Source organism: Bacillus rossius, chromosome 12 (assembly GCF_032445375.1).
Source record: "Bacillus rossius redtenbacheri isolate Brsri chromosome 12, Brsri_v3, whole genome shotgun sequence".
Classification (NCBI taxonomy): Eukaryota; Metazoa; Arthropoda; class Insecta; order Phasmatodea; family Bacillidae; genus Bacillus; species Bacillus rossius.
Window position 1 is genome coordinate 5,646,770 of NC_086339.1, and position 18,998 is coordinate 5,665,767.

At 39.2% G+C, this 18,998-nt stretch overlaps 1 protein-coding gene across 1 annotated transcript in view; it reads right to left on the reverse strand.

The window, feature by feature from the left end:
- LOC134537439 (midasin-like) overlaps positions 1-18,998 on the reverse strand; it is a 109,504-nt gene that overhangs the window by 30,916 nt on the left and 59,590 nt on the right. Inside the window, 8 exon segments of the mRNA XM_063377875.1 lie at positions 189-415; positions 1,604-1,871; positions 4,672-4,980; positions 5,959-6,135; positions 7,455-7,538; positions 7,540-7,685; positions 9,223-9,429; positions 18,720-18,926. Coding sequence (XP_063233945.1) covers positions 189-415; positions 1,604-1,871; positions 4,672-4,980; positions 5,959-6,135; positions 7,455-7,538; positions 7,540-7,685; positions 9,223-9,429; positions 18,720-18,926 — 1,625 coding nt within the window.

The window sequence follows — 18,998 nt, forward strand, 5'->3', positions numbered from 1 at the left end:
ACGTTTCGGTCGACACTGCAGTCGCCATCATCAGGGAGCAGTTACCTACTGTCGGTAGTAGGTAACTTCTCCCTGATGATGGCGACTGCATTGTCGACCGAAACGGCTACAACCCAGAAGCCGAGCTACTTCACGACAGACACGATGTCGCACGACCAGGAGGATGTTGGAGGACAGTCAGACGACACCTCTTGTCGGCCGCGGACAGCAGGCCCCGCCAGGACGCCAGCTCCAGCTTCTTCCAGGCGAGGATCTGGCCGTTGAGGGCCAGCACGCTGGAGCTCAGGCTCACGCCCTCGTGGGCGTTCACCTCCCACTCCTCCACGCGCGGCAGCAGCAGTTCCAGGCCCGCGAGGAAGCGCGACACCGCGCTCTCCACGGGGAACGTCAGGATCCGCTCCGCCACCGTCAGTATCTGCGCACAGCTCCGACCACTTATCGCTAGGGACCGGAAAAATTCGCGGATTCAATGACCTCTAGGATAGCCTCCATTATCCTCTGCACTTCTCAAGTAAACACGCATGTTCATTGGTTACTAAATTGTGAATCGTCTCCAATGCGTAGTTTGTAATTCGACGCTTCTTTGGTCGATAGTCTCTCGCTGGCCCAGAGCGCTCCAGTTAAACCGCGAGCCAATAGATGAACAAGCAGAATTATACACATGTTTGAATTTCAGCCTATCACGAAATGAATTCGCAAATTTTTCCGGTCTCTACTTATCGCCACTCAAACACCCAGTGGGATCTACCATGCCTATCACTCACAGCATTCATAGCCCAACCACTCATTAGTATCAAAACCACACACACACATACATTATTACATTAAAGAGAACACCTTTTTAATATTCAACCGAACACAGTTATTGAAATATAATATGATAAATATGGGCTATCTGAAAGAACGCAGTTTTTTTAAATTATATTACCTAACATATTGTGTGACTAGTCATATTAAGTGACATATAAATGACACTGTTGCATGCAATAACCACACACAGTCACAAATAATATAGTAGGAGAGCGATGGAAGCAAAGGTCGATGAGGAAGAACTATTTTAAAAATAAAATCATTAATTATGTGGATTATGCTCCATTTTTATAATTGTTTCTACACTTACCTCAAAGTTTTGTTTTGTGTCTGTGATACTTTCCTTCTCTTCTACAGCAAAATTGAAAACTTTACTCTCACATTTTGATTTAAAAAAAATAAAAGCTATCTGATAATTTCCCCTTATATTTCTGCTTTTAAGCTGATTATTATATCTGTGAATGGTGATGTTTTGTATTTTACACACACACATGTTGCTTACATAAATAATTTATTATGTTTGTATGTACATATGTACTTGGCTAATTGTGGCTTTACAAAATGTTGAGTGTATCAAGATCATAGTAAAATTGTTAGTTGTTGCATTTGAATTTCCTTTTTGTTTGTAACTAAAACATAATTCACCAAATAAATTCCTTTTCCCATCCTTGTAAAAGAACAAGTTTTAACAGCTCTCCGTTAATAACAACTCTACACGTGGGTTATAAGCATACTGGGAGCGAGTGCCTTCCCGCACGTTTCAAAATGGTTGTTCAAAGCAGAGCCTACGTACCTGCACAAGGATGGGGTTTTCCGGCCACTCCGCCAGCAGGCGATGAACGTCTTGCATCAGCGTCTTGAGGATCGGGATGACGGACACAACCTCTGTGACGTTGGACGCGGTGTAGAAGTCTTCAGACGTGCGTCTGCCCAGAGTGCCTCCTTCCGCCAGCTCCGAGACCACCGACGTCATCAGCAAGTAGCTCGAGTACAGCTCCCTGTCCAAGCTCGCGGATCTCGGCGGAGCAACACCTTCCACCAGGCCGTTGAAGATCTCGCACCTGAAGTGATTGATTGCAGCTTTTATTTGGAGGAATAATGGCCACTGAATTCAAAAATCTTACATCTTCATACATATGTGCAAGGGCATATCCAGAAGGGAGGGTAACTGCTCCCTTAACACCTTTTTCCAAAGTGGAGATTAAAAAAATGGGTGCATGTGATTATTTTTATGCTCGTTACAAGTTGTTTTACTTGGCGTTGTAAAAAACTAATTTTAATTTTGTATGCAAATAATTAATAGAAATGAAATAATAAAAGGACTGGAGTGATATTATAAATATGGTTGATAATTAATTTTTTGAAATAAATACTCAGTATAAAATATTGTTACGTGTGGGGTGAACGGATTCGTAAGGTGTATTTATTTACCCAATTACACAGTCAACTAATGTAAAACAAATTGGCTTAACTTTTTTTTTTAAGTTCACTTTTACTGCAGACTGCAGTCACAAGTTGTAATTGTGTTTAACAACACTAACATGAGAGCAATCCAAATAAATAGCAGGTTCAACTATAAATCAATAATCACACAAAAATAAGTTAAATTTATATTGATTTATTAATCTATGGCAAAAAAATTTACCACAAAAACCGGTTACAAAAATATGCTTATTACAAAAAAAAATTTCACAACAAGATTCCCACTAGTGATGTGTTGGTTCCGATCCTTGGTTCTCGGTTCCTTCTAGGTTCTGCCCGTTCTCAGCAAATCAACAAGAATCGTAAATATAATCCCTCTTACGCAGAAACACACCCAAGTCTTTCTAACTTCCCTTTAAGCCAATGAATAGATACTATCAGCACCCTGTTTGGAAGTAAAGGTTCATAAATCTCTGAAAATAGCCTTCCTCCAACCTTGATTGGGCCTAACCATGAAGAAAAAAAATTTTTGGGCAAAAACTGTTCCAATATAAACAAAAGAGTTCTTTGTGCTGAGATTACACTTTTCTTGTCCATCTTTTTATTTGGAGACAGGGAGTATCATTTAAACTACAAATATACATGCAAAAATAACAGAGACACAAAAGGTTTCTTAAAAAAAATAAACTACAATGATTTACAGTTGTCTAATACTCCTGAACTGTACGTATTTGCTACTATTTTTGCAGCCCTACATAACTTTAAACTCAATATGTCATGCAAGTATAACCTCTTTTGGCAGACCTCTGTTAACTCTGGAGTTACATATATCCTTTGCCCATTATACGACAACTACATACATATGTAATTTGTAGGGATGTGCGAGTACCCGATATTTTCGGGTAAGGTTCGAATTCACAATTACCCGAACCCGGAATCGTTGTACGTACATTGATTCGAACAGTATTACGAATATTCACAAAAGTTATAAATTAATTTAATACGGCTCAAAAATACTAGCAGTGAAAAATAAAATTAGGCTACTATTACATAAGTATTTATAATATGATGTATCCAAGAAAGATATGTAAATTAAATAATTAACACAGTGACATTAAAAGAATTTCGAGATTTCGAGAGCTTAAACTATAATAACGAATTTCCTCGTATAGCAAACTATAAACTATAAACAATTACATACCTACAAGAAAAAAACATCTTGGCTATATATTGGAGAAAAAATGGTTTCGTTTGCTGAAACGTTTATAAAACTGAGATTTCCCTGTGGCGTGCAATTTATTACGATTGAGTTGGAGAATCGAATATGTTTTGATGTTCATATTTTAAAAAGTTTATTAATTAAGTTTACATAATTATAAATGTTTCAATCTCAGTGTAATAAATAATTGCCAGTAGTTACAGTTAGACAAAGAGAACTCAAATTATTTTAAAATTAGTAAGTTATTTTTAATTATTCTGTGCTTAATATTCGGAATCGGATTCATATCTCAAATATTGCCAGGGATTCGAATCGGATTCGAACCGAACTGAAAATCAAGGATTCGCACATCCCTAGTAATTTGCAATTGCTTTGGTATGTCCATACGCCCATGTAAGATTTAATTTATTTTTTAAAGTTTAATAATCTCTGTTATGAATGGGTATTTAAATTTTTCTCAAGCAATTTTTTTAGGTGCGCCTAAATTCAATACTGACCCCGCCAAACAAACGGTTTTAGTTATTGGTGCAAGACAGGATCTAGCTATAGTGCTGCTCCAGCCATCCGGTAAGACCACATTACCTAGCTGACTGTTTCTGGTCAGATTAATGTAAAGTTCGGATGCTGATAACTATTATGTCATTTTGGACAAATAAACACTCAATTTATTAGGACATACCATATCTTTGGTGAGACTGTAATTGTGCGGAGTTCAACCTAGGAACGAAAATTGTGAACCAAGAAAAAAAGTTGAACTGACACATCATTAACTCACACAATGCTCTTGGCAAGGACTAACATCCAAATAGGATAGAGAGAGATGACAAATGATAATTTAGACATGAGCAGGCCACCCAATCACAAATGACCACCAACTTAAAACATCACAAACAAGACCAGTATCAATGCAAAAGAGAACTCGTATACACCATGGTTCAAAATGAATTTAGAATGTAAGTTACCAAAAACGTGAAACCAAACCACCATTTGGGCTCTAATTAAGTTAAATAACACCAGCCACCAGTACCTCCTACACACTATCGAGACAGCGGCTGGCCAGGTCACCAATGAAACACCGGGGAAGCCAGCCAGGCGCGGAGGGAGGGGATGAGTGGCTGGTTCACTCGACAAACAATTGCACATAGCGGTCCAGTGTTAGAGGCATCTATTGAAGTACATTAAGTAAGTTTACATACAAACACATACACACAGAAACATACCTCTCCAGCCAAGACTTCAGATGATCAAATTTCGATGAATCATCGGTACTCCCGGACACAGCACGCCAATTACAAGCTGTGTAGTTGACGATCTGTGCATGCAAGGTGTGTATCTCGTGGAGATATTCCTCTGTGACGAGCGCAACATCTGCGTCGTCCACCGCCGGCTGCCCTGAAGGCGCCGGATCCCGGGCGTCCGGGACGAACTGCAGGTCCCCGAAGTCCTGCAGCTCCGAGTTGGGGAACAACCGCAGCAAGTCCTGCTTGAACACCTCGTCGTCGCTCACGCTCTCGCAGAGGGTCTTCGTCCTGCCCGAGAGGCACAGCACGGCAGGTAACGCTACTGCGCACGCCGCAGCACTTACATTTCAGGCAAATGCACAAAATACTGTGCTCGTAAGTGATGCGTATACTTTTCCAGAAACCATAACAAATAAGCAAGCAAAAAAACCCTTGTTCTTGTATAATTTGAGTAATCTACAGCCCCAGATACATCACAGGCTTCTTTAACTATTCTAGGGTGTCTACAAATACCACATGATTCTATTTCAGAACTTTTTCAGGAACTTCTAATGAGATTATCTTACAACTTATTTGAATGACAATGTATTTTATTTATACATAAAAAAAAATTTTAAATAACACAAAACATAACTAATCTATGCAGGAACATCTGTTTTGTTTGTTAGAAAGCTTCAACTTTCTCAAAGATAATTTCCAGTGATTTAAGAGGACAATGCTAAACTATTGAGCCTATGTTTAAAATTCTACAATAAACTGTATAAGTTGTCAAATACAAAAACTAAGTTAACAAAAAGCCGCTAGCTGACCAGTTCTTTAGTTTCTTTCTTACTTTTTCATGACTTTGGTGACTTTTGTGACCTGTCACACCCTGTCAACATACTACTGAACACTCACAAGAAACTTACTTAATTCTAAATAATAACAATATAAAAGTGCACGTAGTGTGTAAAGTAAAACTTTAAATAAATCAGGTTTTAAAAAAATGCACATACATAACAGTGGCAAACTATGTAATAGTAGGTTTAACAAAAACCTCAATTTAAACCTAAATAGTAAAAATTACACAAACACCAGAAACAAAATATTTATAAATATTTATTAGCTTGCAAAGTTTTTTTTTTTAAACAAATAATCTTGTTAAATACTTTCTCCAGCCTTCTCGCTTGAATAAAACAAACAAACGACACAAAAAGTGCATTTCTCATAAAAAAAAGTTGCAAGTTCTTAAAATAATCAGCAAATGAACTATATATTTTCTATCACCTGCTTGTGTACAAACTCTCTTCCTCTCGTTTCTTCCGCTCGGCTTCAACTCTCTGGCCCCTCCACAAGTCCACAACATGCTTCAAAACTGCACGCACGCACTGCCACGTGTCCGGGTCGAGCTCTCCTCTCAGCGCCACCTCGCTATGGACGTCGCGCAGGGCCACAGCATGGAGCCTGCACAACCACCCCAGTGTCAGCCTCTTCAGTCAGTGCACACCCTTACTGCTGAACACACCATGAAGGGAGAAAATCATCGCATGAAAAAAAAAAAGGGGGGGGGGGGGGGGGGGGGTTTGGTCTGTAAAGTCGGCTTACAGACGATAATTTTACGTGATGATGTCATACGAAAAAATTGATGAAAAATTGCATACATTTTAATTTTCAAATACTATGTACAGTTTTTTTGCAAATTTAATTTAAATAATTTGTTTAGATATCATCAGGAACAATTAGTTAAAAAAAGCCCGCCTTAAACCTGTTCGATATTAAAGAAGATTTTCTCGCACGGAGGTCGGCCGGTTCTTGCACGCTCGGCTCAGGCGGAATGTGACAATTTTACGTGCGCGCAGCCGGCGTTCAACGATTTATAAGACGTTATCACGGAGAAAAAAAAGGGACTAACTATATTACATTATCACTTCATGGAGAACCAACAAAAATGTAGTAGAAAAAATATTAAGTTCATCTGTAACTAACAATAAATTAAACTATAAATATTTTTACTAAATTGTGTACGAATAAAACATGTTGTCTGTTTTTTTTATATACGTAGTTTTACATTTTTCTGCATAATTATTTATAACTAGGAAACAATCATGTGGTGATTACGATAAAACTGAAATAACAACAAAAATCATGTCAAAACACTGCATACAACCGAAATACAAGTTAATACAACACATAACACTTAAATGAAATTTATATCATGGAATTAAGTAGCATTTAGCCAACACTCAATTTAACTCAAACAAAAAAATAATAATTTAATGTTTGAAATTCAAGGAAGGATGCTTTTTCTGGACAAAAAATTGCACAAATTGTGCATGGATCAGAAAAATTAATTTAATTTATTTCATTGTTCATCTCTAATTGAATCAATTTTAAACCATAAATGCTCGCTAATTAATTTTTATTTTACTAATTGTATCAGTTTTAGACTAATTCATTAATAATTATTTTACCGTAAAAAAAGCATCATATAAATTTTACACATATTTTGGTTAAGTATAAAAAAACAGCGTTTATTAAAATAAAAACAATAGCACAGAAATCATTTGTTTTAAAAATGAAATTAGACTAAAAAGAAAACAATAAAATCTTGTCTCTATCTATTAACGTAATCTTGGAAAATGATTATTTTTTTGTAGCTCAGTCAGTAGGTCAGTTTAGTTAGCTTGATCGTAAAGAGAAATGCATCTTACTGGCTGAACAGTTGATAAATAAAGCCAACACCAAGGCCACTGAACATAGCTGCAGAGCACAAGTGGGGTCACCTGAGCAGAGTCCTGCCGCGCAGGTCGCTGGAGAGCGTCCCAGAGCACTCCAACAACTTGGACAGCTTCGATTCGTCCAAGTATCTGCCGACCACGTCCACCATGGCCCCGTCGCTGCTCCTGTAGACGGGGGTAGCGGACCAGATCCACCAGGTAGTCGTCATCTGGCTCCGTCTCGGGAGCAGCGCGCTCCCGCTCCACGCTTCGCAGAAGGCTCAGTCCGTAAGAGAGCTGAAGCAAGCGTACAGACAGAGGTGAAATACACTTAGCTCTCTTTGTAACAAAAATAACAGATACGAAAAGAAAAAAAATATATATTGCGAAATGTTTAAAATTGTGTATGCTATGATTTAAAATAATTTATTTAGATATTGGAAATAAAAATAAAATATAAAACCATTTTGAGCTTTCATTTGGTACTAATCTAATAACAGTTAGAAGTAAAGGACTGGAATACAGTCAGTGTACTAATTATTTCTAAGGCTTCGTCTCACATGTTCATGGTTATTTCATTTAGTTCTCATTTCTAACATTTTAAGGCTTTTCATTTCGTTACCTCTCTTGCATTTTATGTTTCATCTTAAATTTTCCCAAAATGTTATCTGATAGCGATAAGAAGTCTTGCAAATGTTGATAATTTTGAACATTTGTGCGATCTTTTACAATCAAAAAATATCCGGTGAGTAAATTTGTGATCCAACAACAAATGCAAAGGAGTTATTGAAATAAATTTACTAGAAAAACTTTGGTTTCAAGAAATAATAAGAAAATTAAGTAACCAAATCTGCGTGTGAGACCTAACCTTTAGGCCCTCTCACATGATCACGTATCAGTCAGAACTTAACAGTCCGAACTGCTGTGTGTGAGCAAGGAAGTTGGACTGGTCAGTCGGAACTGATGACGAACTGATCATTTGGACTGTGGGCTTGAGAACCCTCAGTCCAAACTACTGTGTGTGGGAACAACATCTCCCCAGTCCAAACTGTCAGACCAAACAATCAGACCATCATTCCATCAGCTGAGTGTCTTTGTTTATACTCCTTATTTGCATTTATATTTTCCCCCCCATTTTATAGCTAAATTGTGACATTCCAAAAGTTTCTTTCACATTCTACGATGAAACGATACAACCAACAGCAGCAGCAACCACAAGGCTGGTCATGTGTGGGGAAGGCTTCAGTTCAGCCCAAACTGTCAGTTTGGGCTGAGCAGTCCGAACTGGGAGCTGGACTGATCGTGTGTGCAGGCCTTTAAGAGTATATTTTTCTTGATTTTAAATTCTTGGTACTTAAATCTTACAAAAAAAAAAAAAATTTCCCCACAGATTCTGTTGTTACACTCATTATTTGTTAAATGCAATAAGTGTAGCTCGGTGGCTGCATGCAATGAAACTAGACAGTTGGAAGGTGTTAGAACCACTCACTCCAGAGAGACATACTGCGTTAGGCAACATTTCCATTATATTATATTGTACACTTACAAAGCAAGATTATAGGAATTCCTGTCCAAATAAAAAATATAAAAAAATATACTAAAAAAATCCCTTTAAGCATAGTGGAAATATATATTTCTCACAAGCATTTGCAAGATGTAAGGCAATGACAACGTGCGTGTCTGCAGCTCCCCACTCGCAGGCAGGGGCTAAGCCGGGGGGGGGGGGGGGGGGGGAAGTTAGGGGTTCAAACCCCCTTAGCACCAAATCTTTAATTAATTTCTAATTCATCACTCAAACAAATTTCATATTAAAATTAATAAAGAACCGACCCACCTGCGCGGCGGCGAGCATCACCGGGTGGATGTAGTCGGGGAACCAGTCGGAGTACTTCCTCAGCTGGGTGGCGTGACGCTCGTTCAACCCGAGCACCAGCTCCAGCTCTGCCACTATGTCACAGTTCTCTGCCCGACACAGGATTTTCTCCAGCACCCGGTCTATTGTTTTATGGGACGTTATCGACGTCAGGTACGTCGACCTGGCCTGCGGGAACAAGTAGAGCCATATCACATCACACTGTTATGACTCGCTCTGAGCACTCTGGCAAGCGGCTTCGAGGCTCGCCCTGAGTCAAACACGAGGTGTCAGCAGTTTCAACACCGCCAGCGAAACAGCGACGCGGGTCGCCGCTGCGAGAGAAAAGAGGACAACACGGAACATCAACACGGACGCGGACAGGAGGATTAAAACGACAGCCACCGTCGAGAAGGGGCTTCTTCTGGTCACCGGCGACTGGACGGCTGAAGTCGTGACGCCGGAACCACGGAGCGCCGTGTCCTCGGCCGCCGCAGTCCGTCGTCGAATTCCTGCCGCGAGCGCGACCCAGCACAGCGTGGGTAAGGAACCTGCCGAGGTGTGGTAGCGAGGCTCCCCGATAATTGTCTAAATTGGTGACCGCTAACTCTATAATAGTACGTGACATTAAATCAAGTCTCTATATTGAACTGTCTTTCATTGTTAGTCTTGAGCCCCCTATCACCCTGTCTTGGAATAGAAAATAATTGAGATCATCTTAAGGTTGAATCATAACAATGGTGGAGGCGCCTTAAGTTTCCCACCTCTTGCTGCGAGCTACGAGTTTATCATCCCACCACCCACCCTTTTCTGTCATATTTTGTTTTTCGGGTGTAGCCAGACCTATCACACCTATTAAATAGACATAGTGCTTATATAAAATTTGCATGCAAACTAACCTCTTTTATGCTGCTTTGCTTATACTAACTCTAGTATTAAGAGTGTAATTTATTAGTAATGTTAATATATGGCGAATGACGAGGGACCACGACCTATTAAAAGTGCAGCCAAGCGATTGTTTGAAACACTGTCAGCAAGCCCCGGCTCCAAGGCTAGCGCCTCGCAAGTACGGCTGAGTCAGGATACAAACACAAATGCCACACAGGATTTTAACTCGTTAGTCGCACGAGCACAGCAGCTTGTTACCACTAATCCAGAGGTGGTACAACAGTTGGATCACACAGGGAGACGTATTACTCGAGCATTCCTCAGTAAACTTGTTTCACAAGGAGTAGAACCAACACAGAACACTGACATAGAGTATGACGACGTTCTTAACCAGATAGATTCAGGAAAGTCAACTGGGGAAGACAACGGTAGGATCGCTGTATACATAAAGGACAAACACGTGGAAACACACACATACGATAATAACATGGCACAGCAACCAATTAAAGTTTTCCTAGAGTCACAAATACCTATAGGTACATTCGAAGGCAAAGCGTTCGAAGATATAGAAGAGTTCCTACACAATTACAATACAATTGGAGAAATCAACAGATGGACAGACCAGGACCGACTACAGCGGCTAGGACTATATCTACGAGGTACAGCCAAGAGGGCGTATGAAAACTTACAGACAGTACAGGACTCAAACAGGACGTGGCAACAGACGGTCGAAAGATTAAAAGACTTGTTTACGCCGCCAGACAAAATTAATAGACGCAGACAAGAATTGCTCTCTCGAAGACAACAGACAGACGAAAGCAGTCTCTTGCATGTAGAAAATATAGTGTACCTAGCAAAACGCTATAAGGCAGATATGAAGGATGAAGAGATTTTGGACATTTTGTGGAAGTCACTTTTACCATCTGTTGTGGACAAGTTGCTTTTGCAAAACATTCATACGTTAGATGACATGAAATCATGCTTGAGAAAAATAGAAATAGGAAATAGTAGGTACAAAGCCAACATTGAAAACACAACACTTAATACAGAATCATTAGAAAAGGAAATAAGTTATTTAAAAGAAGAAATACGTAGTCTAACAGTCAACAACGCTAGCACGAAACACAACATACAGCAACAAGACACCCACGAAAAAACAAGAAAACCACAGTACGGGCCAAGGGAAGTAAGATACAGGGACAGAACATTTATAAACAATAGATCGGGATATAGAAGCAAACCTCCACAGTATGCTCTTAGTAATAGTTACGCACAGTGTCAGCATGCTCAAAACTTTATGCGACAGACACATTACAGGCAGTCGCCGAGCCAAAATAACAGTCATAGAAGAGAGCAGCGTGCGAATTATGACAAAGCTGAGAATATACGAAGAACTGAAAAGAGACATGAAGGTTTGAATGGGAGAACGTTCAATGAACGAAGACAGTACGAAGACAGACAATGTAGGAATAACAATGAAGATGATAGGAGCAAGAGCAGAGACATAAACAGGGATAACTGGCAATACAGAAATAAGAACAGGTCGTATGAGCAACATTCAAAAAACGAATATTGCAGGGAGTGAAAACAGTGATTCCCGCGCTCCCAAAGCAGAAAAAAATAAACGGAAATCAATCAAGAATAAAAAGTAGTTACGCCGAAGTTAGCAAGCGAAATGCTATGCCTGATAATAAATGCATTTCGCTGTATAGAAACCAATATAGAGCAATTATTAAAAATATGCCTAAAAGAAAAGAACACGAAGAGCCAAGGTGTGAAATAATAATTTCAAGAACGTCAATAGCACAAGAGAAACAACACTGTGAACGTGCAACAAGGAGAAAGTCAAAGGATAAGGAAGGTCAAGAAATTAATGGTCAAGCGCAAATAGGATCTTATAACCGAGACACAGAACAAGAAGTCGGAATAAATGTAACAGAGAACGACAGATTTAAGAAAGTAGCACAGGTAAGAGGACCAAACAAATTCCAGGATACATGCGCAATGTGTTTTTACACAGGACATCATTTAGATAAATGCCCATTATTTACCAATCAAGATTTTGAGTGGCACACAAATGTGTCAGAAAGGTTCAAGGAATTTCAACGTAAGTTTGGTTTGCAAAATAAACAACCCAACTTGCCGTGGAGAGAGAACAATACACACAGGAAGTATCGCAGCAAACTTGATGACGCGGCGACAGCAGGCGCGCGTGCACCGCTACAAATGCAGAGTAAGCAGGGTGGTGGCGTCGCTGACAAACAAGGTCGTGACGAGGAAGGAAGAGAATCAGCTGACCACATGCGGGAAAAAAATAACAAGACACGAAGAACGCCCAAGGTCGCTGTCAAGATAGGAGAGGCCACTAGAATTGCATTAATAGACACAGGAAGTACGCGCAGTTGCATTGCGTCTACTATCGTCACCAACCAACCACTAGAACCATTGAAGGAAAAAATCACACTTGTGGGAGCCACAGAATCACTCCCGACTCCGACACACCAGGTGAAATTAAAATTTAGTATACAAGGATATTCATACACACATACATTCCTGGTAAACGAACATTTAAGTTTAGATATAATACTTGGGTGTGACTTTCTACAAAATTACAACGTGGTCCCATTTATGAAAGAAGGTATAATTGTCATGGAAACAGCAAAATCCCAGAAAATGATTCAAATAGAAATGATAAATGAAAACTTCCAAACATATGCAGGTTCGATTCAAGAATGTACTCGTAAAGTAGAGGAAATGCAGGACGAACAAGCGAAGTCACCATATGAAGGAATAAATAAAAAGTTATCTCAGCAGGAACAAGCAAAGTTACGACGACTTATTAAAGAAAACGAAGATCGCTTTGCATTTAAAATACAAGATATCACAGAAACTAAAAATTATCACATAAAAATCGAACTGACAACAGACAAACCGATCCACACAAGACCATACAGAATCGCGCCAAAAGTTAGAGAAGCTTTAATGGCACAGGTGCAGCAAATGGAGGCAGCCGGAATTATCGAGAGGTCGGACAGTGCGTACGCAGCACCATCACTGGTGATACAGAAGAAGAACGGAGGAATACGCTTCTTAACAGACTTTCGTCTCTTAAATAACTACGTCAAGAGAATGTCATATCCTTCACCACGAACGGACGATATATTACAGACGTTACAGAACTCGCGATACATAACATCACTGGACCTATTTTCAGGATTTTACGCTATACCCGTAAGGAAGGAAGACAGACATAAGTTAGCTTTCACTATTGACAAAATAGGGTTATACCACTACAATAGAATGCCAATGGGACTTTCAAACTCACCAGGTTATTTTCAAGAGTTTATTGATATTTTATTAGGACCACTGAGGTGGCACTCTGTGATAGCATACGCGGACGACATTTTTGTTATGGGAGACTCATTCGAGGAACATCTACAAAATTTACAGGATGTATTTAACAGGTTACGGCAGTTTCACGTAAAAGTCAACCCTGCAAAGTGCAAATTTGCACAGGATGAAATAAAAATATTGGGACATTGTATAACACCGAATGGAATAAAACCAGATACAGACAAGGTGGAAGCCATAAACCGTATGACACAACCAAAAAACATTAAGCAGTTACGGTCATTTCTGGGCATGACTTCATACTTAAGGAGATACATAAAAAACTACGCAACAGTGGCAGAACCATTAATAGAGCTTACAAAAAAACAAACGAACCTCCATTGGGGGGTAAAACAGCAAACTGCTTTCCAACAGTTAAAACAGGCAGTCTCGGAAGTACCACTACTAGAAAAATTTGTTGAAAACCGAGAAACAATTTTAGCATGTGACGCATCACAAACGGCAATAGGTGCAACCTTAATGCAAAAGGATGAACGCGGAAACCGTCACATTATAGCTTACGCATCAAGGAAATTGACATCCAATGAAACTCGTTGGTCAACAACAGAACGAGAATTAGGCGCCATAAAATATTTCTGCCATCTGTTTAAGCAATATTTATATGGCAGACATTTTATTATTGAGACAGACCATGCTAGCTTGAGATACTTAAGAAGCATGGCGGAACACAATACGCGAATACAAAAATTTGCCACATCAGTTTCTGAGTTCGACTTCGAAGCAAAAATAGTGAAAGGTGCGAACAATAAAATTCCAGACGCTCTATCACGTGTGCCGACGACAGATGAGGAATACATAAATAAGCGCGTAGGAAACAAGGAATATATAGTAAGAGCATGTCACGCTCGAGGTAACTCAATTTTTCACTCTCTTGCTGACGCAATATTTCCGGAAGAGAATAAGGAAAGTGAGATACAAACAACCATTGCTAAACACATCCACAAAAACTGGGGTGATTACAAAACATTTTACGAAAACCTGGGTAGCCCTATATTGAACAAAGAAAAAATTATACTAATAAACATGAGTAAGGACGAGGTATTAAGTGAGCCTATATTACACGCAGCCGTGGAAATTTATCAGATAAATATTAAGATAATTGATATAGAAACAGGTCAAGAAAAAACATTCGAAACTAAAATGCCTACTCACACAATAGTGCTGCTCAAACATAACAAACATAATAAACAAGTATTCGAAACAGTAGTGTTGAACTCCAGGTACGATATAGGTATTGAACGAGATGAAGATTTACTATTTTCAGTGAACGACATTGTAAACACATCACCCTTCCAAGGAGAATATAGTGAAGACCCTCATATTCAAAAATTAAAAGTAGCCCTTACAGACCCGGAACATGCGGAGGGAAAATACATCAAATTAGCTCGGCGTTATGGAATGAAAAATAATGGGGAAATATATTATAAATTAAATACACCAGGAGGAGAAATTCATCTGACATTAGTCCCTAAAAATTTTCAACGGGAAATTATACAAGCCCACCATGATGCACTTTTAGGAGGCAGCCATTTCGGCATATTTAAGACAATTGCAAAAATACGCCAGGCATATTATTGGGATACAATGAGTAAGGACGTACAAAATTATGTCAAATCATGTGAAATTTGTCAAAGAGCTAAACAAGGGCGTGAAAAACCATCGGGTCAATTGCAACCAATTGAACCGCTACCAATATTTAAACAGTGGGCACTGGATGCCAAAGGTCCACTTACTTGTACCAGGAATGGGAACAAGTATATTCTTGTTATGACAGAATATGCATCAAGATTTGTAGTTGCTAAGGCAGTACCAAGAATCGACGCCGAGACTTGTGCAGAATTTATCAAGGACGTTATTCTACGTTTTGGATGTCCAGACAGGCTGCTGACGGACAGAGGAACGTCATTTAATAACGAGTTAGTAACAAAACTTTTACAAAAACTGCAGATCAAGAAGCTCCAGACAACAAGTTTCAATCCCTGTTGTAATGGATTGGTGGAATCTATTAACCGTGTAATTGGAGAACAGCTGACAATATGGGCAGCTGAAGACCCCCGCGGATGGGATGAATATCTCCAATACATAATTTTTAATTATAACACGACAGTAAATTCCAGCAGTAAATACACACCCTTTTTCCTTGTACACGGGGTTGAGGCCATGCAACCATCACACGCTGTGCTTGGGAAATTTCCACGTCGGCCGGTAGATTGGGAAAAACACTTGCGTAGTGATAGAGAGCAGGCAAAAATAAATATCATGCACAGTCAAAAAACACAGGAAACCAATTTTAATAAGAAATTTAAAGTCAATACATACAAGGAAGGTGATTCCGTTTGGCTTCGACGTAAAGCTCGGCATAAGTCGCTATCATTTAAATACATAGGTCCTTTCCAGGTTGTCAAGGTGTTGGGGCCAGCGACAGTAGTGTTGAGAATGAAGAAAGGTAATAAAATGATCAACGACACAGTGTCAACACGTCATTTAAAGCGAGCATACATAAACCGACAATTCGTACTGTTATCAGAGTGATAATGCTCGGCCTAGTAATAAGAATAACGATAACAATGAGACAGTAAGGCAAGACAAATATATAGGATACTGATATAGCATAGTAGAGTATGTATGAACCTTATGGCATGTGTTTTATTACAGGGGGAGGAGCCAATCATGGAGTTCTTTCAGGGAATTTGGCACCTATTCATACTCAGCATGTTTGCAGTCAGTGTCGTCAGTAACAATATGCCTAGCTTTTGTACTTAAGCGTGTGTGTATTCGGAAAAATATATATATATAAGAGTAGGTAAGTATAATAATACAACAAGACGGCCGCAAACCCGTTCCAACCAGCAGCCAAGGTACAAGTATATATGAAGAAAAAAGCACCTATATAGGTGAGGTAAAATAGTAAAATAGTTAATAAATCCTTATCCTATAAAATTCCCTCGCCATGGTACCAATTTTCACTCCCGGGAGTTCACGTTATGTAGCGCTACAGTGGACAAGAGTTAAGGGTCGACCCGTTTTTGTACAATAAAATAATGGTATAAATATTGTAGATAAGTGTCCATGTCAATAACTTACTGAGATTTCGGATATGAGGAGTGGTTTGATAAAATAAATTATGATATTAGTAATAGTTAATACAATAAATTATAACTTACAGCTTATAATACAGGAGGATGACATATGCTATAGATAGTAGGGAAATGTTATTAATTAGATATACGAAAGAAAAGGATATGTATGTATGTATATATATATAAAATAAGAACATAATTATATGGAAATTGTTTTTATGTCTCCATACAAAACTTAATTTTATATTCCATTTGTGTCAAAGATATGTTCCTTTTAGATGATATAATTATTATCATTCCTTTATCAATGTGTCTGTATATTTTGTTGTCCAAGCGGTTTGTATTGTAATTTGTATATTTTGTTATAAGTTTGTCTTAATTTTGTTTTTGTATTTATAATTTATTTCACCTTATTTTATATATTTTGTATGTAGTAGTTGTCTTGTATGTCGTGCACAACGTTTAAACTCACTTTGAGTGTTGCTGTGAATGTAACATTGGATAAATAAATAAATCAATGATAGAGTAAAATTACAAAAAAAAAAAAAAAAAAAAAAAAAAAATCTGGTTACCACACATATAGTCAGAGTATGTTCATATGAATTGTATTGATATATTTATAATACAACTCACATGTATCAAGTTGTTAACACGTTGATTATATTAATTTGTGTCTTGTTATGTTATATCGGTTGTATAAAAAAAAATAAAAATTCAATGTAATCACAAATCGGTACCCTCAGAATACTAAATAGAAATGTTATAACAACTATAGAAAGTCTCGCTGTCACACCACGTCAGGAAAGCGAATCGATCCGCGTAACCGACCGCGAGAGAAGAAAGGACACGCGGCGCTCCGAGCGTGAAGGCACCTACAGGAAGATCGGGTCCGCGGCCGATGCATCAAGACACCTACGTTCCCGCTCCAAGATGCAGTTCCAGTGTCCTCTTGAACTAGGCTGAGGACAGCCTCTTAATCCAACCAGGGGGAGAGTGTTATGACTCGCTCTGAGCACTCTGGCAAGCGGCTTCGAGGCTCGCCCTGAGTCAAACACGAGGTGTCAGCAGTTTCAACACCGCCAGCGAAACAGCGACGCGGGTCGCCGCTGCGAGAGAAAAGAGGACAACACGGAACATCAACACGGACGCGGACAGGAGGATTAAAACGACAGCCACCGTCGAGAAGGGGCTTCTTCTGGTCACCGGCGACTGGACGGCTGAAGTCGTGACGCCGGAACCACGGAGCGCCGTGTCCTCGGCCGCCGCAGTCCGTCGTCGAATTCCTGCCGCGAGCGCGACCCAGCACAGCGTGGGTAAGGAACCTGCCGAGGTGTGGTAGCGAGGCTCCCCAATAATTGTCTAAATTGGTGACCGCTAACTCTATAATAGTACGTGACATTAAATCAAGTCTCTATATTGAACTGTCTTTCATTGTTAGTCTTGAGCCCCCTATCACCCTGTCTTGGAATAGAAAATAATTGAGATCATCTTAAGGTTGAATCATAACAACACACAGGATAAAGGCTGTGCCCAACTACACACAAACATCAAAAGTCATGAGAGACACTGGACTCAATGGTAACATGCTGAATGCATTTTCAGTCTCATTAAAAATATGTTTGTATCAAATCTTAAAAAAAAACCTTGTTCTAACACAATTTCTCTAGTTTACTGTAACAGAATTAGACTATTACGAATATTTTCAAATTCACAGGTAACTAAAATACAATTTCATTTAATTAACAGTGTTTTAAAATGTCACCACATGAATAAATTTAACTAATTTTTTTTTTTTTGCTTTTTATTTAAAGCAGTGCCAAATAGTTAATGTGCTAAATATTTCCTACGTTGTTCTTATTTAGTGTGTGATGTGCAAGAGGTGCCCACAAAACACCTACACAAGCACTCAAAAGTTGTATCTGTGGATTGTTCTTAATGTAAAAAAAAATTTAAGTGATCTTTGCCTTCGTCTTTGATGAAAAAAAAATGGTCTTCGCACACCCCTATCAGTTAAAATTTGTTTAAGAAAAATATGTGTACACTGAAAAAATTAATAAAAACTAGAAAAGTTCAATCTCAGTGAATAACAGTCTCAATAACCTCGCTCATATTTTGAAGCTCTTCCTCGCTCGGCCGCTCCGGCATGGTCTCCTCCAGTTCTTGTTTCTTGGCTTTGCTGGAGCTCAGATGGTTCATGATGGCCTGTATCGCAGGGTGTTGCCGCAGACTCGACGACGACAGGATACTGCACATCTTCACCTGGCTCCAGCACTCGAGGGCAAACAGGCGCTTCGACAAGTACGTGACCTGCGGTGACATTCAGAACCATCAGCACACATACGGTGCTACGCAGCACCCTCAGTACATGTACGGCACTAT